General features: G+C 30.7%; 1 protein-coding gene across 1 annotated transcript; it reads left to right on the plus strand.

The window, feature by feature from the left end:
* Window positions 1–8874: 8874 nt before the first annotated feature.
* On the plus strand, window positions 8875–18477 carry LOC137808615 (kinesin-like protein KIN-14I). Its single transcript, XM_068609813.2, has 24 exons — window positions 8875–9223; window positions 9655–9884; window positions 10448–10520; window positions 10695–10826; window positions 10912–11150; window positions 11270–11597; window positions 12785–12884; window positions 12971–13152; window positions 13256–13371; window positions 13462–13564; window positions 13804–13956; window positions 14076–14222; window positions 14305–14517; window positions 14802–14966; window positions 15038–15145; window positions 15266–15406; window positions 15478–15672; window positions 15794–15920; window positions 16030–16232; window positions 16324–16506; window positions 16737–16832; window positions 17049–17246; window positions 17705–17976; window positions 18070–18477. The coding sequence occupies exons 2-24, from the start codon at window positions 9727–9729 to the stop codon at window positions 18254–18256; spliced, it is 3819 nt and encodes a 1272-aa protein (XP_068465914.2). The 5' UTR covers window positions 8875–9223; window positions 9655–9726; the 3' UTR covers window positions 18257–18477.
* The last annotated feature ends 925 nt before the right edge of the window (window positions 18478–19402 follow it).

Below are 19402 nucleotides of genomic sequence, written 5' to 3' on the forward strand. Positions count from 1 at the left end.
GAATCCAATCGTGTGAACTCAAGATTTGAAAACAGAAATGCAATACACTCTTAAAGATTCTCGCACGATCTACAGACTCATGATAGATATATTTTGAGAAGCTAGCGTGTATAGGAAATGCAATAAAAGGTGCTAGATGTGGTTGTGGGAGTCCTGTTCAGAATGGCTACAACAAGTGTTTTCCATCAAACACATGGTGGGCATCCATTTTGGTTAAAAGATTCTTGAGATTGTAAAAAATGCACATGTACAGATCTAAGTGAGTACCACAGCCAAGAAAAGCAATTTTGTTTGCTGTGACACTGCCAATTGAGATGAGAGTAAAATGGATTATGTGACAATAAGTAAGTCTTGTTGATGTTACTCCATTTCCTAAGATTCTTAAACTTATAATAATCCTATATATAATCTTTACAATGGAAATATCCTAAGAACACATTATTGTAGCTTATCTATATCATTTAGATTGGTTGGTATGATTTGAATAATAAATGTAATATGCAAATATTGTTTCAAAACAATATGTAAAAAAATTTATTAGTTTAAAGTTCACGATCTTAACTTTTTGGATCGCATTTTAGAAGAGCAAACACATTCTAGTCCTAGTTTACTTTTCTTCTTTGTAATTCTTTTGTTTTGCTTCTATATGGAAATTTAAACCTTTTTGGTTGTTTGCTTTGTAATTTTCCACTGAGTTGAGGTTTTGATCAATAAAAGTTTTGTTAAAAAAAATAAGTTCACAATCTTAATCCATTATATATTTTTAAAGAGAGTATACATGTTTCACTGTTGCTTATAAAATGAGTGTTTAGTTTTCTAAAAAGTAAAAACATGAAAAAACAAAACATTTAACAAATGATTCAGCATTATAACATTTGTAATTCTATATATTAAAAGGGACCTACATAGTATCTGGAACTGGAATTAGTAGTAACAATTGTTCTTGATTTCCCGATCGCTCCTCCTTCGCCCTTCTTGTATTCGCTCTATAGTGCTCAGGTCAATCCTCCTTCACTCCTTTTATGCTCCTCTTGTGTTCCTTGGCCCTTCAACTCTTTGGTGCTTGATCGAGAGTTAACTTGCAGAAGGTTCTCCAACGATCAAGTAAGTACTTTGTATTAAGAGTCTATGATGTAATTGATAAAAGTGTATCTCTTACTCTTGCGTAGAAGGGTTATTTATAGTGTTTAGTAGTGGACTATTTCATGGGTCTATCTAGCGCATATCTTCAATAAAATAATATTAGTTGATTTATCTCATAGCTCTTAGATTTATCGGAGTGCAGCCCGAATTTGTAAGGTGTTAGCCTGATTTGTAGGCTGTTATCATACTTGTCATATATTCTTCATTTTTTCTTTATTGTAATTAATCATCCGGTCGATCATTCAACGATGTCGAGTGACGTGGTTCATTCGATCTCGATCGATACAACACTGAAGTCTATTAAAAAAAACTAGTAAAATAGAAAAAAAATGATAATTTACATGTGACAAAAAATAACGTAACAATTGTTTATTGATGTCAAAGATCAAGAAATGTATAAAAAAAATACGTAAACACATTAGCCACTCTAGTAAAACTATAGAGTTAACATGCAAGAAGAAAAAAAAATTAAAAAAAAAAAAGATGATTCTATAAAAAAGTTTTTATGAAAATATAAAAGAGCAATACATAATACATAGTGACTTTAGACAACAACCTTCTTTTGTGAAAATCTCATAGCAGCAGTAAGACCCTTACTATAGGTTGTATAATTGCTTTTAAGTGACTAAAAGATTTCCAATGTGAAAGCATAATCTATTATAGATCATCTTGCATTTAGATCACCAACATGATCTAAATATGAATATACAAGAAGGGTACATCGAATGTTACCTCTGTGGATGAGGCCCACATCAGATATACCCTTAACATTCGTGAATATATGTTTCACTAACAACCATTGTTCTTTTCTCATATTAGCCATGTACCAAATTACTAGACTAATTGCTTGAGCAAGGTTTGGTCTAGTGCACATTATCACATACATCAAACTTCTTATTGTACTTGCATACAAAACACAAACCATGTATTCCTTCTCAGATTTTGAAAGAGGGGTACTAGTTACACGTAAATGAATAGATGATGTTAATTGAGTAACAACTAACTTAACACCACTCATGCCAAAATAGTCCAAGACCTTTTGAATATATCTTGTTGACCTAGAAAAATATTCTCCTACACATGATTCTACATGATCTACATGCCCAAAATTGTACAAAGAGCTCATAATTCTTGCATCTCAAATTCACTGCTTAACAACGACTTCAACTTTTGTATCTCCACCTTATTCATTGACACTATAAGCATATAATCTACATACAACAAAATATAAGCATTAGATTCCACCTTCTTGCAATAAACATATGCATCATAAGGACATCTGTTGTATCATGAGAGACAATGGATTGATTAAATCTCTTGTACCATTATTCAAACCATACAACAACCTTCATAGTTCCTAGACCTAATTATCCTTCTCTCACTCTTCAAAATCTTCTGGTTGAAACAAAAAAAGCCTCCTTTATACTTCCATGGAGGAAAGTAATCTTCACATCAAGTTGTTCTAGCTCCAGATCCATGCATATCAAAAGAGCAAGCAAAAACTTTGATGGACATGTGTAAATCACTTCTTATCTTTGCTATAATCTTTAGCCTCATACTTAACGGATTCAATATAAGCCACTCCAAATCGTCTGACTTCAGTAGTAGACGAATTAGGGCTCAATGTTCAACATTTTTCTTATATATTCACTTGCATCTACCTTCCCGCCTCTAGGTAGCTTCACTGAATCCCAAGTTTCATTTTTAAGATAAAATTGTTATTCCACATATATTACTACACTTGTAATAATCTGCAAAAGTTATTGCATTAAGAAATAAACATGGTCTACCCAATCAACATCTTTTGCTACACTCAAAGCAAATGTCATCACTTTAACATGTTCATACCTTATAGGAGGTTTGTTAATCCTAGATAACCTTTGGATTACAAGTGACTAATATGTCGAGACAATCTCATCTTTAGACTTTAATTGAAGTAAATATAAATGTTTCCTTTGAGAATCCATTTTAGTCTGACTAGACATACCAGAGACGGTTGCTCTAACATCTAAATTACAACATCATCTACTTTCACCTATTTTCTTATGATTTTAGTAGAAAACGTTTATCAAAATTTACATAATCTCTACTCAAAATCATTCTCTATTCAAAAGGTGACCAAATCCAAAGGCCACAAGAATTTTTTTTCTTGGCTATGACTTACTATCATCTAAATAATAGTATACTAGATTGTTAAAGCAAAAAACTAATAACCAACAAATCATAATCTTTTACCCTCTATTATACGGATGTAACCAACTTGGGATATTTGCAATCATAAGGGAAAATATTCTATTAAAAGCTATTTAAGCATTTGTCACATTCATTTTTTTTATTAATGTCTAATACAAAACTTAAGTAAAGATTTTGCTCTTATTTCAAGAACGTCATTTATGTCCAAGTTTAAACATTCAATATAGAACCTTCAAAATGTATCTAGCCTTTGAACTAATATAAAAAGTTCTCACTTTATAAATTCTTTTTAATCTTTAAATTTGAGTAGCATAAAATTGCTTTAAAAAAATATAAAAATAAACTATTATAAAGGGACTCAAACATTATCTTTTTGTGTGGAATAAAAGTGTAACATTGAATTAGTTTGTGTCTATGGTGTATACCTAACAAAGTATAAAATTTAGTGTAAATATTGTAAGCCAATAGAATGATACAGTATAATATAAAATAAGAAAAGTTTATTACTCTAAAATAATATATATATATATATATATATATATATAATGTGATATAATACATAATATAGAACAATATATGTATTAATTAATAATTAAAATGATACTTCAATTTTATTGGATAATTATTATTAACATAGTGTAAATTAGAGCCTTATGTTTTACAAAAATAAATAACATAAATTCGTTGGCTAAGATACAAATGAACAAAATATAAAGATAAATAATTTTCTTAAGATTATGTTTTCTTATAAGAAAATCCTTAAATTTTTCACTTTGTTGTTTTTTATGATGCATGTAAACCTTATACGTTCTCTACAAAAGTTGATAGGAGTATTTTTTTCATTCGGAAGAAAGAAATTTTTTTCCCATATAATAGGGTAATTTGTGTTTTAATTTATGCAAATAGACAAATTAAAATTTTATTTTTAAATTACAAATCCTAAATCCTAAATCCTAAATCCTAAATCCACCTATGATTTATTTAATTAAAAAAATTAATTAATGTGGGCATTTCCAAAAATTCAAAAGCAAATTACACTAATATGTGAAAAAAAAATCAGAAAAAAAGAAAGTGAGCTTAAGTGAGAGGAAGTTTGGTTAAGGAAAAAAAAAATAGTGAAAGTTGTTAGGAAAAGTTTGCTTTGGTGAGAAAAGTAGTGATTATTATTATTTGAAGTTTAGGTTACGCATTTTGCAAATGGTCCACCGAATTGAAGAGTAGCCAACTTTCTCATGCTTCTCTTAACTCTTCTATCCATCACTCTTCTGGTTGTTGGAATCACTTACTTCAAACCTTGCTTTTCATAAACTCTTTCTTCTTTTCTTCTTTTCTTTTCTTCTCCAAATATATTATCCACCATGCTTATCAAATATTCAAACTCACCATTCTCGTGAAACTTATAAATCCACATTAATTCAACCCATCTTTTCCCTCTCTCTCTGTGCTTTCTTGTTTTTTCTCTCTGCATTTCACTGGCCCTGCCCAGCAACACTGTCAATTTATTGGTTCCATGCATTTTGACTCTTTCTTTTTCTGAATTAGTCAACTTCAATTCTTTTTTTTATGCATCAAGTAACAAATTTTGATAGGTTGAGATAAATTGCTTCCATATTACAACAGTTAAAATGTTATTCGGATAACTGCATAATCAAATATAAATATCGATTTATATTTGTTATAGTCAAAAAGGGTACCTCCTAACTAGAGCATAGTTTTACTAGAAACAGTAGTTTCCAATCGAGTTGTGTGTCCTCCTTGATCGGTCTCCCTTCTCTCTTATAATGAGTTCTTTCCTGTTCCTTTTTGTATTTTGTTAGAGATCCCACATCGACTAGAGATTAGAACATTTCATTATATATAAGTGGGTGCAAACCTCACCTCATGAGCTAGTTTTATGCGGTTGAGTTAGGCTTCAAGTCCACTTCGTAATATATTTGACTTGATCTCCTTTCTGGCCTTATTCCCTCACAACTTCCCGTGACCTCTCCTACGCTTATTTAACATCTTCCACATAATGACATTTTCATTCATTTACCAGATCGGAATCAAAACAGTTTCACTACATTAGTAAGATCAGCTGGACCTCACAATAACTTTTCAAAAACATTATATTTTCTTACACAAATCCATTTTGATAAAAAAATATTTTTCTTTCTATTTTTAACAGGTTGTAATGTGAAACAATTCATTGTTAGTTTGTAAACATATCAAGATTGTTATTATTATAAGTTTATTATACATGTTGAAAAATATTCACAATAGTGAAAAATGATAGCAGATTAACCTCTTTACTCACTACAGAAATAAATACTTATGGATATAAAATTAGGAATTATAAGAATTTATTTTATTATGACGTTATTTTAGAGTGTGAAGTGAAGTGTTTCCTAAAAGCTAGCTGTTGGATGTGGAAAAGTATTAATGTTTCATTTATTATTAATAGTAAATAGTGATGTAGTTGCTGAGCTGTTAACTAATTGATACTATTAATGAGGAATTGGTGGAAAACAAATGAACATTACTTTGAATGCAAAAAGGAATTTTGTTTTTTACAAAAAAAACTACAATTTAAATTCTAAACGATTGAATTTTATTTCTTTTCAAAATTAGAAATGAGAATGAAAATGTTAATGACATATTTTTTTTTTCTTGCTGATTCTATACACAAATCAAAACTATTAATAACAAGTTTTATTTTTGCTATAGGAAAACGAAATCAAAAGTGTGGTCATAAATTAAATTTTCAAGAGTTTAGATTCCTTAATTAAAAGTGTGGTCTTAAATTAAGTTTTCAAATGGATGTATTATAAAAAAAAATTGTTGAAAAAAGAGACACTTCAACATTTTTGGCGTATTATTTCAGTACCTTATTCTTTCATTACTAAAAGCAAAAATATTCATCTAGTACTTTAACTAATCAACAACCATTTAAATTTGATTTAATGATATTTAATTTCTTATATAGTGACAGTCTCGATTATATAATATTACATATTATATTGTAATACAAAACATTAATTAACAATAACACTTTAAAAATAAATGAAATGCCAGTAATCATGTTGAAATGTTTTGTTTAGAAGGTTATAAGTATATTTTAAAAAATGATTCTGTTCAAATTGAGGAAGATTATTACAAATAATAAGAACAAATTCTGAATAAAAATGTTTTTCTTTTATTTATTTATATATACATTTTGTTTGGAAAAAAAACATTTATTGTTAGTTATGGTATGGCGAGGACTGGTTACTCTTGAATAATTATTTTGAGTACCTCACGCATAACCCCACAAGACAAGTAACTCATGTGTAATGCTACAAAAAAGTTATGGTATGTTCTATTCCTTTTCTTTCTTTTATATCATTTTATGGAAGAAAAAGTTTATGAGACAGTTAGATAGGTGGTGTGATTGTCACCATCACTTGGTACAAAATCAATAATTTTTCATTTTGTAAAAGGCATAGTAGAGATGTGAGATATTTTAAAAAAATATTCACCTAACTCAATTTTCTAAAATTAGTTTATAAGATGATAATTTGTATGATATGAAATATTTTTATTTCTGGTCGACATGAGATTTTTAACGCATCTTTCATGTTAAGACTAACAACTCGTGCATAAGACTATATATTTATGAATAGTCTGATAGCGGTCCGATAAGGGAAAGTTTGATAAGGTTAACAAACTTTTATATAGACTGTAAATGACTTTTATATCATATTAAAAAAATGGATTTTAAGTCTCACTTAACCCTATAAAATCGACTTATAAAATAAGGTTTGCATCCACATATATTATAAAATTTTATTAAGTAATATGTTTGAGAGGAGATTTTCAATACTAATATGAAAGTAAGTTGGAAATATGCAGAAGTTTTTTTTTTAAAAAAAAAGCCAATTAGAAATGCAATTGATTCTATGTAAAGTTACATCATTAAAATTTGAAGGTTTCAACATCAAAGAAGTTAGCATAAAGAGGTGAGAAGTTAGAAATTAAAATTGAAAGGAGATTTTGAAACAAATGTGAGATGACAGGAAGATTGAGAGAGATAAGTGTTGGCAAAAGAAGAAGCATTGTAAAGAATTAGGGTTAGGGTTAGTAGGGACCCATGTGGGTAATGTGAAAATCCAATTTGGAAGGTGTTTGTTTGGAATTGGTATGCATCTATTCTCTCTTCAATCTTTGGAGGGACACAAAAGTTGTGGGTCCCCTCCTTCCTCTCTCCATAGATTATCCACTCAACTTTAGTGTAATTCAAATTTAATATTTCAACTTTATTGTAAAAACAACAAATGAAAAATAAAAAACGAATCAAATTGAAAAACAATTTAACAAAAAGTGATGAAATTACAATGCTATAACAATTTATATTGTTAGTATTTTTTTTAAAAGATAACTTTCATTAATCCAACCATTAAATTATTATAATGATTATTTATATAATTTTTTTCTAAAATTAAAAACTATTATACATGTTGAAAATGTTGATAATACCGATGAAGAAAAGGGATTACAAGAAAAAAAAAAGACTTGATTGTGATATTATTTGAGTGTGAAAGTGAAATGTTAGCTACATTAATCTTGCTATGCTCATAAAAAATATTAAAATCTTTGCTACCATTCGAAGCATGTATTCAATTGGAAACGACAACATTTGGAGAGATTTCATGAACTTAAAAGAATTTCATGTATTTAAAAAAAATACTTTATATTTTAACATTTTACGATGAAATTTATTTCTTTACCAATTATTCTATTATATAAAGTTACGTAAATAAATTCATATAATAATAAATAAGAGAAATATAACTCCACATTTTTACTTGAATTTTATGAATTTAAAAGAATTTCTTGTATAAATATGTGATTCTTACACGATACATGTCTCTTTTAGCTGCATAACTATAATTTTGTTTCTCCTTTACTTTCTTTTAGGATTTATGGTGTATATATAAGTAGAATTAAAATAGTTATTATTTTAATATTAATATTATATTACATTAGATTTTAATTGGATTCGGTGAGTTGGGAATTCGTTAACTAAATTACCGAACTCAATCTATATGTTATTGAGTTGACAAAGTGTTATTAAGATAGATATTATAAATGGTTTACCTTTTAGTAAGGTTAAAATAATTACACACACTATACTATTATGTATTTTAATTCTTATTACTGAAAAAAATAAATTTTTATTTTTATTTATTAACCCTAATACCTATATTATATTTAATTTTCTAAAAATAATATTTAATAGTTTTTATAAATTAATTATGTATTAGATTTAATACATTGTATACACACCTTTATTTTTATTTATGTAAACATATAAATATAGAAAAGTGAAAAAATACCAATACTATTACAAGAGTAATGATTAAAATTTAATAATATTTTTGAATCTAAATTTATTTATGAGTAAAGTAAATAAGGAAAGAGAGTTGAAGGTTGTGATTTGGGTGTATTACCGTTGGTCGTGTCGCTCCCAACAAACAGGAGGTTGAGTTAATAATTAACACAACATTTTGAAAAATGAGTAAAGAAAGAATAACAATGATGTTCTAAATGATGTTGTGTTCTTATTTTTATTCTTAGCGATAAAGGAAAGAGAAGGAAAAGTAGTAGTAATTTTGATGAGTGAGTTTTTTCAAAAGCCTTTTGGCAAATCACATATAATGCACTCGTGACTTCCCTCTAGCTTCACAAAAAAAAAACTCATTTTGCCACATTTCCCTCTCTCTTATCATGTAAACAAACCACATTGTACCACTCTCACATCCCTCTCTCTTCCATTCATTACAACTTTGCTGCACACAACCTCCTCCCTTTTCTCAGACACAAGACACCAATGTTATTGTAACTCAGAGACTTCATTGCTGTCACAAAGGTTGCCTTTTTATTTTGCATTCTTTTTAAATTTCACAGCTCATTTTCTGGGGTGCTTCCATCTCCCCCCCACCCCCCTCATTTTCTGGTCAATGCAAGGATGTTCTCGCAAATGGGTGTTTGGTTCTTTGAAGTTTGTAACTTTCGTGGATCTTATGTTTGATGCTTGAAGCTTTTTTATCCTGGTTCTGTTTATCTTTTTCCGTTCTCCATTCTTGTGAATTTGATCAATTTGACAAATGGGTCTGGTGATTCCATTGTGCTTTGTCCTCTCTTCTTTGAAGAGGATTTTTCAGCTTTTAAGAACAATCACGACACTTATTCTCTTTCTTTTTGAGTTTGGATTCTTACATACCAGCAAGGCTGAAATGGTTTATTTTTTAGTTAATTGTGTGTTGTTCTGACTTATGTTTGGATCTTTGTGTTATGCAGTGAAAGAGCTTGAAGGGGGAAAGGAGAACAAAAATTGTTGATTTGATTGATTTAAGATAATCTGAAAGCAAGATGATCACTGATGTGCCCCCATCTATGATGCAAAGCAGTAGGTCAAGCAGATATTCCTTTGGCTCTAGCAATGGCAATGATGATACCCCAGCACACAACGGTGCTGCTGTTGTCAATGTTGATGACTATGATAGTGATAGCTCCAATTTTGCCCCACCGTAAGTATCATCCTTTCTTTTGGAGATACATTGAAAATTTGGATATTTTCTCTCTCTTTAAAATGATGTACAGCTTAGTGTTCAGAAAACTTAATTTGGACTAAAATTCTAGTATATTTTCTCTCTGAATTATTGGGTATCGGAATCTCACATATCTTTCTTCTTCGGTAAACTGTAGAATAGTTTGATGTAAAAAATGTTGGTTTGAATCGTAAACAAATTTTACTTGTTAACCCAAAAAATCTTTTACTTCTTTGGTACGGTTCTACAACATTCAGATAATACTTTTGAATTTTAATTCGTACTTGCTTTGAAACTTTGTATCAATCAACTCTTGGAAGTTTAACCTCTAGGCAAGCACTTATCGACCTTTATTGTATTCATTCAAAACATCATATACTTGAATTCTGTTCTTCTTGATAATGATCAATCTCTTACTCCTTGCAACATGGTGTTTTTGCGTTTCCCTTTTGAACTGAGTGGCTAATTTTATGTCAAGCAAGAGAATTTGCCGTTTGCAGTATTATCCATTTTGTAACTTGGTATTGATTTGTTTGTTGCAGCACGCCATCAACTATGTCAATGACTGTTCCAGCAGAACTCGCTGGAGCTGTACCCTTGATCAACAGATTCCAGGTGAGATAAATTATATTTTAATTTAGACATTTATATCATTTCTTAAAAATTTTATAGCTTCCCTGCTAGTTCTGTGTCTCAACGATCTGTCTAACTAATTACCTCAATGATGGTTTGTAGTTTTTTGCTCTGGTGCATGAACATTTATGTTTCTGTTCCTGTTGTTTGTCTTAGGTGGATGGATTTTTAAAATTGATGCAGAAGCAAATTCAATCTGGTGGGAAACGTGGATTTTTTTCTAAAAGATCTGTAGGTCCTCAAGTTCGAGAAAAAATTACATTTGAGGACATGTTGAGTTTTCAAAAGGTAATAAAAAATCAAATCAAATCAAATACCAGTTTTTTTTTGAAATATGTGTGGTATGAAGAGAAAAAAATCTAATTTTTTGCAGGATCCAATTCCAACATCATTGCTCAAGTTAAATGTTGATTTAGTAAGCCGGGCTACAAAATTATTCCAAATAATTTTGAAATATATGGGAATTGATCCATCTGATCGAGTAACTCCTATAAGCTTAGATGAACGGGTTGAGCTTGTAGGGAAGCTGTACAAGCAAAATTTGAAACGACCAGAACTACGAGATGAACTTTTTGTTCAGATATCAAAGCAAACAAGAAATAACCCGGAGAGGTATGGAACTTTTAGATTCAATATTGAGTGACATGCTTCATATTTTTGGGCCTTTAATCATTGAAGCTATATCATCTGTGATTTTTGCCTAGTGATTAACATTTGTTTCTCAAAAATAGGCAATACTTGATTAAAGCATGGGAGCTCATGTATTTATGTGCATCCTCAATGTCTCCTAGTAAAGACATTAGCAGTTACCTATCAGACTACATTCATAACATAGCAAATGGTGTGGGTACTGATTCTGAGATCCAAATACTTGCATTAAATTCATTAAATGCTTTGAAGCATTCTGTCAAGGCTGGTCCCAGACATATAATTCCTGGGCGTGAGGAGATTGAAGCTCTATTGACCGGGAGAAAACTTACAACAATAGTGTTTTTCCTGGATGAAACATTTGAAGAAATTGCATATGACATGTCAACCACAGTTTCTGATGCTGTTCAGGTTCTTCAGACTCTCATACTTCTCTTTTCATTTGCATATGTTCCTACTGACGTGACTATGCCTGGTAATAAAATGCTATTGAAGATTGAAAATTAAGGTGAAATTTGAATAGATTATAAATGATTTGATTGAAAGTGATTGGAGAAAAAATTTAGTCTCTTGACAGAATCAATCTAATGAAGGTGGATCAATTTCATTCCGTTTCTATAGGCTTTGGTTGCATTTAATCAACAACTTGAAATGTGACATTAACTCTTATCTGCTTCTGTTTGCATTTGCATGCATTTCAACTAATGTCAATGTATAGGATATATTATGGAAGATTCAAAATTACAGAATGTGAAATGTAATTTATTCAATAGGGAATCCATATGCATCTAATTTCAAACCTTTTCAATCTAAAACTTTCAGTTGCTTTAGGCTTGAGCTAGCAAAAAGGTATGAGTTTTTAGATGATTATCAGCATTACAAGAACTATAAAACTACCTTCGTGTTGACACTTTTCTCTTGCTATTTTACATTAATGTTTGCATTCTATTAGATGAATTGTGCTTATGACTTCTCTGTGATTTGCTTGTCCTTTTATGGAGATCATTCTAAGTACCATTAAAATGCACAAATAGCCTTTCTTCTAATTTGTGGAAGTAAATAAACTAAATTGTGCATGACAATCCTTTTGATATCTTAGGCGATTAAATTGATAAAAGGTTGAGAATGGTACTCAAAATGTTAGTTTAAGAGTTGTGTCTTGGTAATTGATGACCACCTATATCGGCAGTGATCAACATGATCAAGGGATTCATTTCATTTGGGGAATTTTAATTCAGATTTATCAATGAGAGAGAAGAGATTATTTTTTTCAGAGATATTCATTCATTTGAGTGATGTCACCTTAAATTGTTTAATGGATATGCTCTGGTTTTTTTTCATCATCCTACTGCTTTGCTGTCTTATACAAACCAGCTCACTCTTCTAACATAATCTCATTTTGATTGTATTACATATTTAGTAGCTGCTACATTGCAGCATTCTGTTCTTAAACTTATTTGGTTAACAGAACCGCGTATTTGTCTAATTAAGTTATCTGTTTGTTTGCTTCGGATTGAAGTTCTTCATACCCACAAACACTTGTGTTTACACTATTAAGTTCATATCATTTTATTCCTTACTCAACATATTTACTTCAGGAACTTGCAGGGCTCATTAAACTGTCAGCATACTCCAGCTTTAGTCTATTTGAATGTCGTAAAGTTGTTACTGGCTCCAAAGCACCTGATCTTGGGAATGGTATGTCTATTTTCTCTCACTTGTTTTTGTTATGTTGTAATCAAGCTGAGCTTAGTAATCTGACAGCCCCTTTCATTGTTACTCAGAGGAGTACATTGGGTTAGATGAAAACAAATATATTGGGGATCTGCTGGCAGAATTCAAAGTTGCAAAGGATCGAAGTAAGGGAGAAATCTTGCACTGTAAATTGATATTCAAGAAAAAGTTATTTCGTGAGTCAGATGAAGCTGTGACAGAACCAATGTTTGTGCAATTGTCTTACGTACAAGTATGTCTTTTATATATATGCGATGACAAGTATACCTAGTTTATGTACGAAGCTGCAATTACCTTTAAGTTATAGATTTTCTGATGCTGAACGTACTTTGCAGTTGCAACATGATTATATTTTGGGCAATTATCCTATTGGAAGGGATGATGCAGCTCAGCTTTCTGCTCTACAAATCTTGGCTGAGATTGGTTTTCTTAGCACACCAGAATCATGCACGTAAGTGATTTTTAGTGTTCATTTGTGATAGTTGTTAAATTCTGTTTCCTATATTCTTGTTGACACTGAAGGAGATGCTGTATTTCTTAGTGACTGGAATTCACTTCTGGAGCGTTTTCTGCCAAGACAAATTTCAATGACACGAGCAAAACGGGAATGGGAGTATGACATTATTTCTCGTTATCGCTCATTGGTATGAGAAGACCATCTATTTATCTGTCTTTGATCTTCATCCACAGACAATTATGAGAAAGTCAATTTTTAGTTTGTATTGTTAGTTATACTTGACCCTTTGTTGTGCTCATAGCTTCATTCATTTTTCACTTTTGTGTTAGCATTTTAAATATACTTCATTCATTCATATTTGCTTCCATTACATACACTTTATAGTAAATGGGTTCACTCATGTAAGATTTTCTTCTCTTTCAATAGGAGAATCTGACAAAAGATGATGCACGGCAACAATTTCTGCGTATATTGAGAGCACTGCCTTATGGAAATTCTGTTTTCTTCAATGTCCGCAAGATTGATGATCCTATTGGACTCTTACCTGGTCGGATAATTTTGGGAATTAATAAAAGAGGGGTATGATAAACAGAAAAAAAGAAACTAGTTAACTCAACCTTTTTTGATATACTATTACAATTATTAAGAAATGAACTGTGATTTTAATTGTGTGCTTTTTCTCGATCAATTGGCTACAGATTCATTTTTTCCGACCAGTTCCTAAGGAATATTTGCACTCAGCTGAGTTGAGAGACATAATGCAATTTGGAAGCAGCAATACTGCGGTCTTTTTTAAAATGAGAGTTGCAGGAGTTCTTCACATATTCCAGTTTGAAACCAAGCAGGTATAACACTTTTGTTGATGTCAGGCAAGCCCTTGTTAATTTGGAATATTTTCCCTCACTGTTTTTTATTTCTTTGTTGTAGGGAGAGGAAATTTGTGTAGCTCTTCAGACTCATATAAATGATGTAATGCTGCGCCGCTACTCGAAAGCACGATCTGGTGGTGGTGGTGGTGGTGGTTCTTTGAATGGAGATATTTCTAATAATTCTTCTAAACCTCCTAATATGGAATTATATGAGAAGCGTGTTCAAGACTTGTCAAAACTAATTGAAGAATCTCAAAAAAATGCTGATCAAGTATGTCTAAACTTCTAGTTTATGATATAATATGCTGTGCAGGTTACACAACAAATCCCAAACTGAACCATTAATCCTAGAGGACAATTTCTATGGCTTGTTGCATAGTAAATAAAACCTATTTGCTTCCCTTTGATACTGGTTGCCTTTGGGTAAAAAATAAAGAGGCTTGTACCTGGTTAAAGTTCTCAATATAAATGGAAATGTTTTATCTTCATATCATATTGGATGTCTAATACATGCTTTTGGGGGTAATAATGATAATCTTTACTGTTCTTGAATAGTTGCTTGAAGAATTACGTGTGAAGCAAAGACAAGAAGAGAAAATGCAAGAAGAATTGGATGGCTTGAAAGAATCCTTAAAAGCTGATAAGAAAAATCTAGATTCTGTTACAAGTGACCGTGATAGACTTAGATCATTATGCAATGAAAAAGATAAGGAACTACAGGTAAAGATCAATTGATCTTTTATCTCTACATTTATTGATCGATGTGTCTTACTGATTGTTCAATCTAACAGGCTGCTATTCTAGACAAAAGGAATATGGAATCCAGGATGGCCAAGTTAAGTAATGCGGTGATAGAGAACACTGCCAAAAAGGATCTTGCTAATGCTGGAAATAGACAGGTAAGATATTCTGCGAAACTGTAATTCATGCCTTCAATATAATCTTTCTTATTACCATTGCTGATTTTATTTATTCTTGATGTATAAACATTAACCATGGGCATTGTATGGTACCAATAGGTGACTCAAAAGCTTGAAGATGAGCTAAAAATTTGTAAATATGAGCTGTTTGCAGCCAATGAAATTGTCAAAAGCTTGAAAAGTGAAAAAATGATTTTGGAACAGAATTTATCTGCACTTGAGAAGAGGAATGCTGGAGAGGTAACATAAAAATTTAAATTGCTGTTAAAAAGAATCATCAATTTTAGATGACAGTGGTTGTTGTAATGCAGATTAGTTCCCTTCAATGGAAACTTGAGCAAGAACGCAAAGCTGTTAAGTCTGAAGCATACGAGCTTGAAAGAAGGCTAGAAGGGTGTAGACAAGAATTATTGGCTGCTAAGGCTACTATTTCAGTCAAGGACTCTGAGTTGGTTTCAATGCAAAATAGTTTGAAGGAACTAGAAGAATTGAGAGAAATGAAAGAGGTTGGAATACTTTTAATTCATAATTTTCACCGCTCCATTTGTATACCAACTAGATTTCAATGTTTTGTTTATTTTCACTTCATTGTGATTTTAAAATATATGAACATGTTTTATGATTTAGGATATTGATAGAAAGAATGAACAGACAGCTGCCATACTGAAAATGCAAGGAGCTCAACTAGCTGAAATGGAAACACTTTATAAGGAAGAACAGGTTTTAAGGAAGCGCTATTTTAATGTAATAGAAGGTGGGTGATAGAAACTCTTTATATTCAGAATTAAGTTTATGTGAATGTACATTGACATACAAACAAACAACCATCAATTATTCAACCTTGGAATTTGGTTTTATTTCAGACATGAAAGGCAAGATTAGAGTTTACTGTCGACTAAGGCCTCTCAATGAAAAAGAGATGGCTGAGAAAGAAAGAGAAGTTCTCACTGCAGTTGATGAGTTTACAGTTGAATATCCATGGAAAGATGATAAGCCAAAGCAGTACATATATGACCGTGTTTTTGATGCTGTTGCAACTCAAGAAAGTGTATTTGAGGATACAAAGGTAAGTCATACATCATTCATTGTCATTTCTTCTTATGGGAACATGTATAACTTAAACTCATTTACCAATTTTTCTTTTATTTGCAATGCAGTATTTGGTGCAGTCTGCTGTAGATGGTTATAATGTTTGCATATTTGCTTATGGTCAAACTGGCTCTGGAAAGACATTTACAATTTATGGATCAGACAACAACCCTGGGCTTACCCCTCGTGCAATTTCAGAACTTTTTAGAATTTTAAGAAGAGATAATAACAAGTACTCTTTTTCCTTGAAGGTAAACATTTCTAGAATGGAGATAACTAATTTTTTTTCATCTTTTCACGTTTAGAATTGTTGTCATTTGATCTGGTGAATGTACAAATAAATATTCCATAGGTGTAGATGATTACATAGTTTAATTTAAATGCCTTGTTAGTGTAAAAATGTTTGCACTGTCTTTGTCTAAGATTTCTGCAAAACTTTGCTTCTTATCTTTTATGCTGACTTCTGGTGTCACTTATGCAGGCATACATAGTGGAATTGTATCAAGATACCCTCATAGATCTTTTGGCACCAAAGAATGGAAAACATTCAAAATTGGATATCAAGAAGGATTCAACGGTAACCATCTCTGTTGTCATTGCTAATTTCAATTTGTAAATATTTTATTCCTTGGACTAAAAGCATTTATAAATGTGCTTATATGTATGCTTGGTTTTGATTGCTCAGTAAGAAAATTTACTGACCAATGGTTATATTTGAAAACATTCATATTCCATTTAGCTATGATTTCTAACAATAACAATCATATCATAACTGTTTTATTTTGATGATTAGGGAATGGTAGTTGTGGAAAATGTGACAGTTATGTCAATTTCTACAATTGAAGAATTGAATAACATAATACAAAGAGGATCTGAGCGGCGACATATATCAGGAACCCAAATGAATGATGAAAGTTCAAGATCTCATCTCATTCTATCAATTGTAATTGAAAGTACCAACCTTCAAAGTCAGTCAGTTGCAAGGGGAAAGGTATATTTTACATTTTCTCCCTTTGAGCAACAATAATATATAATTTTTTAGGAAATGGACTAGAAAAAGTAGAAGACAGAAAGAAAGAGATGATCTCTATTTCAATACTCTTCTCCATTATTCCAAATCAAGAGGGAAGATGCAAAGGAATGAAAGTAGTAAACCAAAACAATTTAGTGATGTTTTATTTTATTTCATTACTTATTTTAAAAACTGAAAAAAATATATTATTTTCAATACAGTTTTCAAAATCTATTCTTATCAAACAAATTTTCTTGGTTTTGGTTTTAGAAACAGCAAATAGTTTTCAAAAGTAGGAACCAACATGCCTTAATCTCTATTGTTTATATTCTATTATTTCTCCCTCCTTCTGATTAACTAAGGTAGCTTCATTGTTAAGTAACAATGTGGAACATTGATTGTTTCTTGAGCTTGAGGCACTTGCTGTTAATATGCAGCTGAGTTTTGTGGATCTTGCTGGTTCAGAAAGAGTGAAAAAGTCAGGTTCTACTGGGAGTCAGCTTAAGGAAGCTCAAAGCATTAACAAGTCATTATCAGCCCTTGCAGATGTTATCAGTGCTTTGTCTTCTGGTGGTCAACACACACCATACAGGAATCACAAGTTAACCATGTTGATGAGTGATTCACTTGGTGGTAATGCCAAAACTCTAATGTTTGTGAATGTTTCTCCAGCAGAATCAAATTTGGATGAGACACATAACTCTCTCATGTATGTTCTTAGTCATTTTCTTCCATTATATTTTACTTTATTGGTGCTCCTCTTGTTCTTCTTTCCAACACTATTCTTCTATGCTTATTTTAGGTACGCATCCCGAGTAAGATCCATTGTGAATGACCCCAGCAAGAATGTCTCTTCAAAGGAGATAGCAAGGCTGAAGAAGCTGGTTGCATATTGGAAACAGCAAGCTGGTAGAGGACATGAGTATGAAGACTTAGAAGAAATTCAAGATGAAAGACCAACTAAAGAGAATGGTAATGGCAATAGGTAAAAGGATTACACAAGAGATTGGATTGAGAATAGTTTTCTTTTTGGAATGCATAAGGATCATTTTTCATGATCAAATTGTATATCTTTTTAGAGGGATCATCTAGGTTGTATAGTTGAAATTTATGTACATAGTATTAATACTTTCGACTCATACACATACAAGTATATTCACTATTTTATATCAATATTTCTTACCTTCAAAATGCACCAGATTTTACCCAACATTGGATGAGAACTGCATTGTTTACTCATAGTGCATTTCTTTTATTTTCTGCCTTCTTTTATATCCACCTTACATCCTCATAATTACAATATTTTTATGTCCATCAATTTTATACAGTATAAGTTGTATTGTTTTATCTATTTAATTCTAATTATATATACTAGCGGAAACCGAGACCCTGTTGTGACGACCCTGTTGTGACTGTGTATCCGCATTTTTCTTTTCTGTTCAACTTTTATCATAATAGAATTTTATCATACATAAATAATAGATTTCTTATTTAAAGGTTTTTATCTTTGTTAGTAAATGAAGCAATTTTGATAGTTATTAAAAATGAGATACAATAGATAAAATTAGGTAAAAAAAATTGAGAAATTTTTTAAATAACTTTTTGGTGGACAAACTATGTCCAAAAGTTTAAGAACAAATTTTTGTGAGCATTCATTACCAATCAACTTACAACCATTCGAAATTGCTCTCTAGTAAGAACATAGTGATTAATTTTCTTTTTTTTTAGGGTTGAATATAATGAGAACCAAACTCACCTAAACACTTGATTTTGAATTTATCAAAGGTTTAATTCAATTATATTGTTATTTTCTATGCTTAAAACTTGTATTAATTTGATCACCTTCTACTTGTTTAATTGGAATTCCATTAATATTGAAAAATATTTTTAAACATATAGTGTTTGAAATAACACTTAATTAAAATTTATGTTAGAAATAAATTGATTTTAATTTAACATATTTAAAAAATATTGATCTAAGAAGTTTGATTAATAATAATTGTTAATAGATTGAGATTGTAATAAATCATTTTATGTTCAATTGCTTAGACAACTAAGTTTTAAATAATTTAATGAGTTGTGATATGATTCAGATTTATTTAGATAGGTTTAACTTGTTTTCTATCGCTTGAAAT

The sequence above is a fragment of the Phaseolus vulgaris genome, chromosome 3 (assembly GCF_051622355.1).
Source record: "Phaseolus vulgaris cultivar YP4 chromosome 3, ASM5162235v1, whole genome shotgun sequence".
Classification (NCBI taxonomy): Eukaryota; Viridiplantae; Streptophyta; class Magnoliopsida; order Fabales; family Fabaceae; genus Phaseolus; species Phaseolus vulgaris.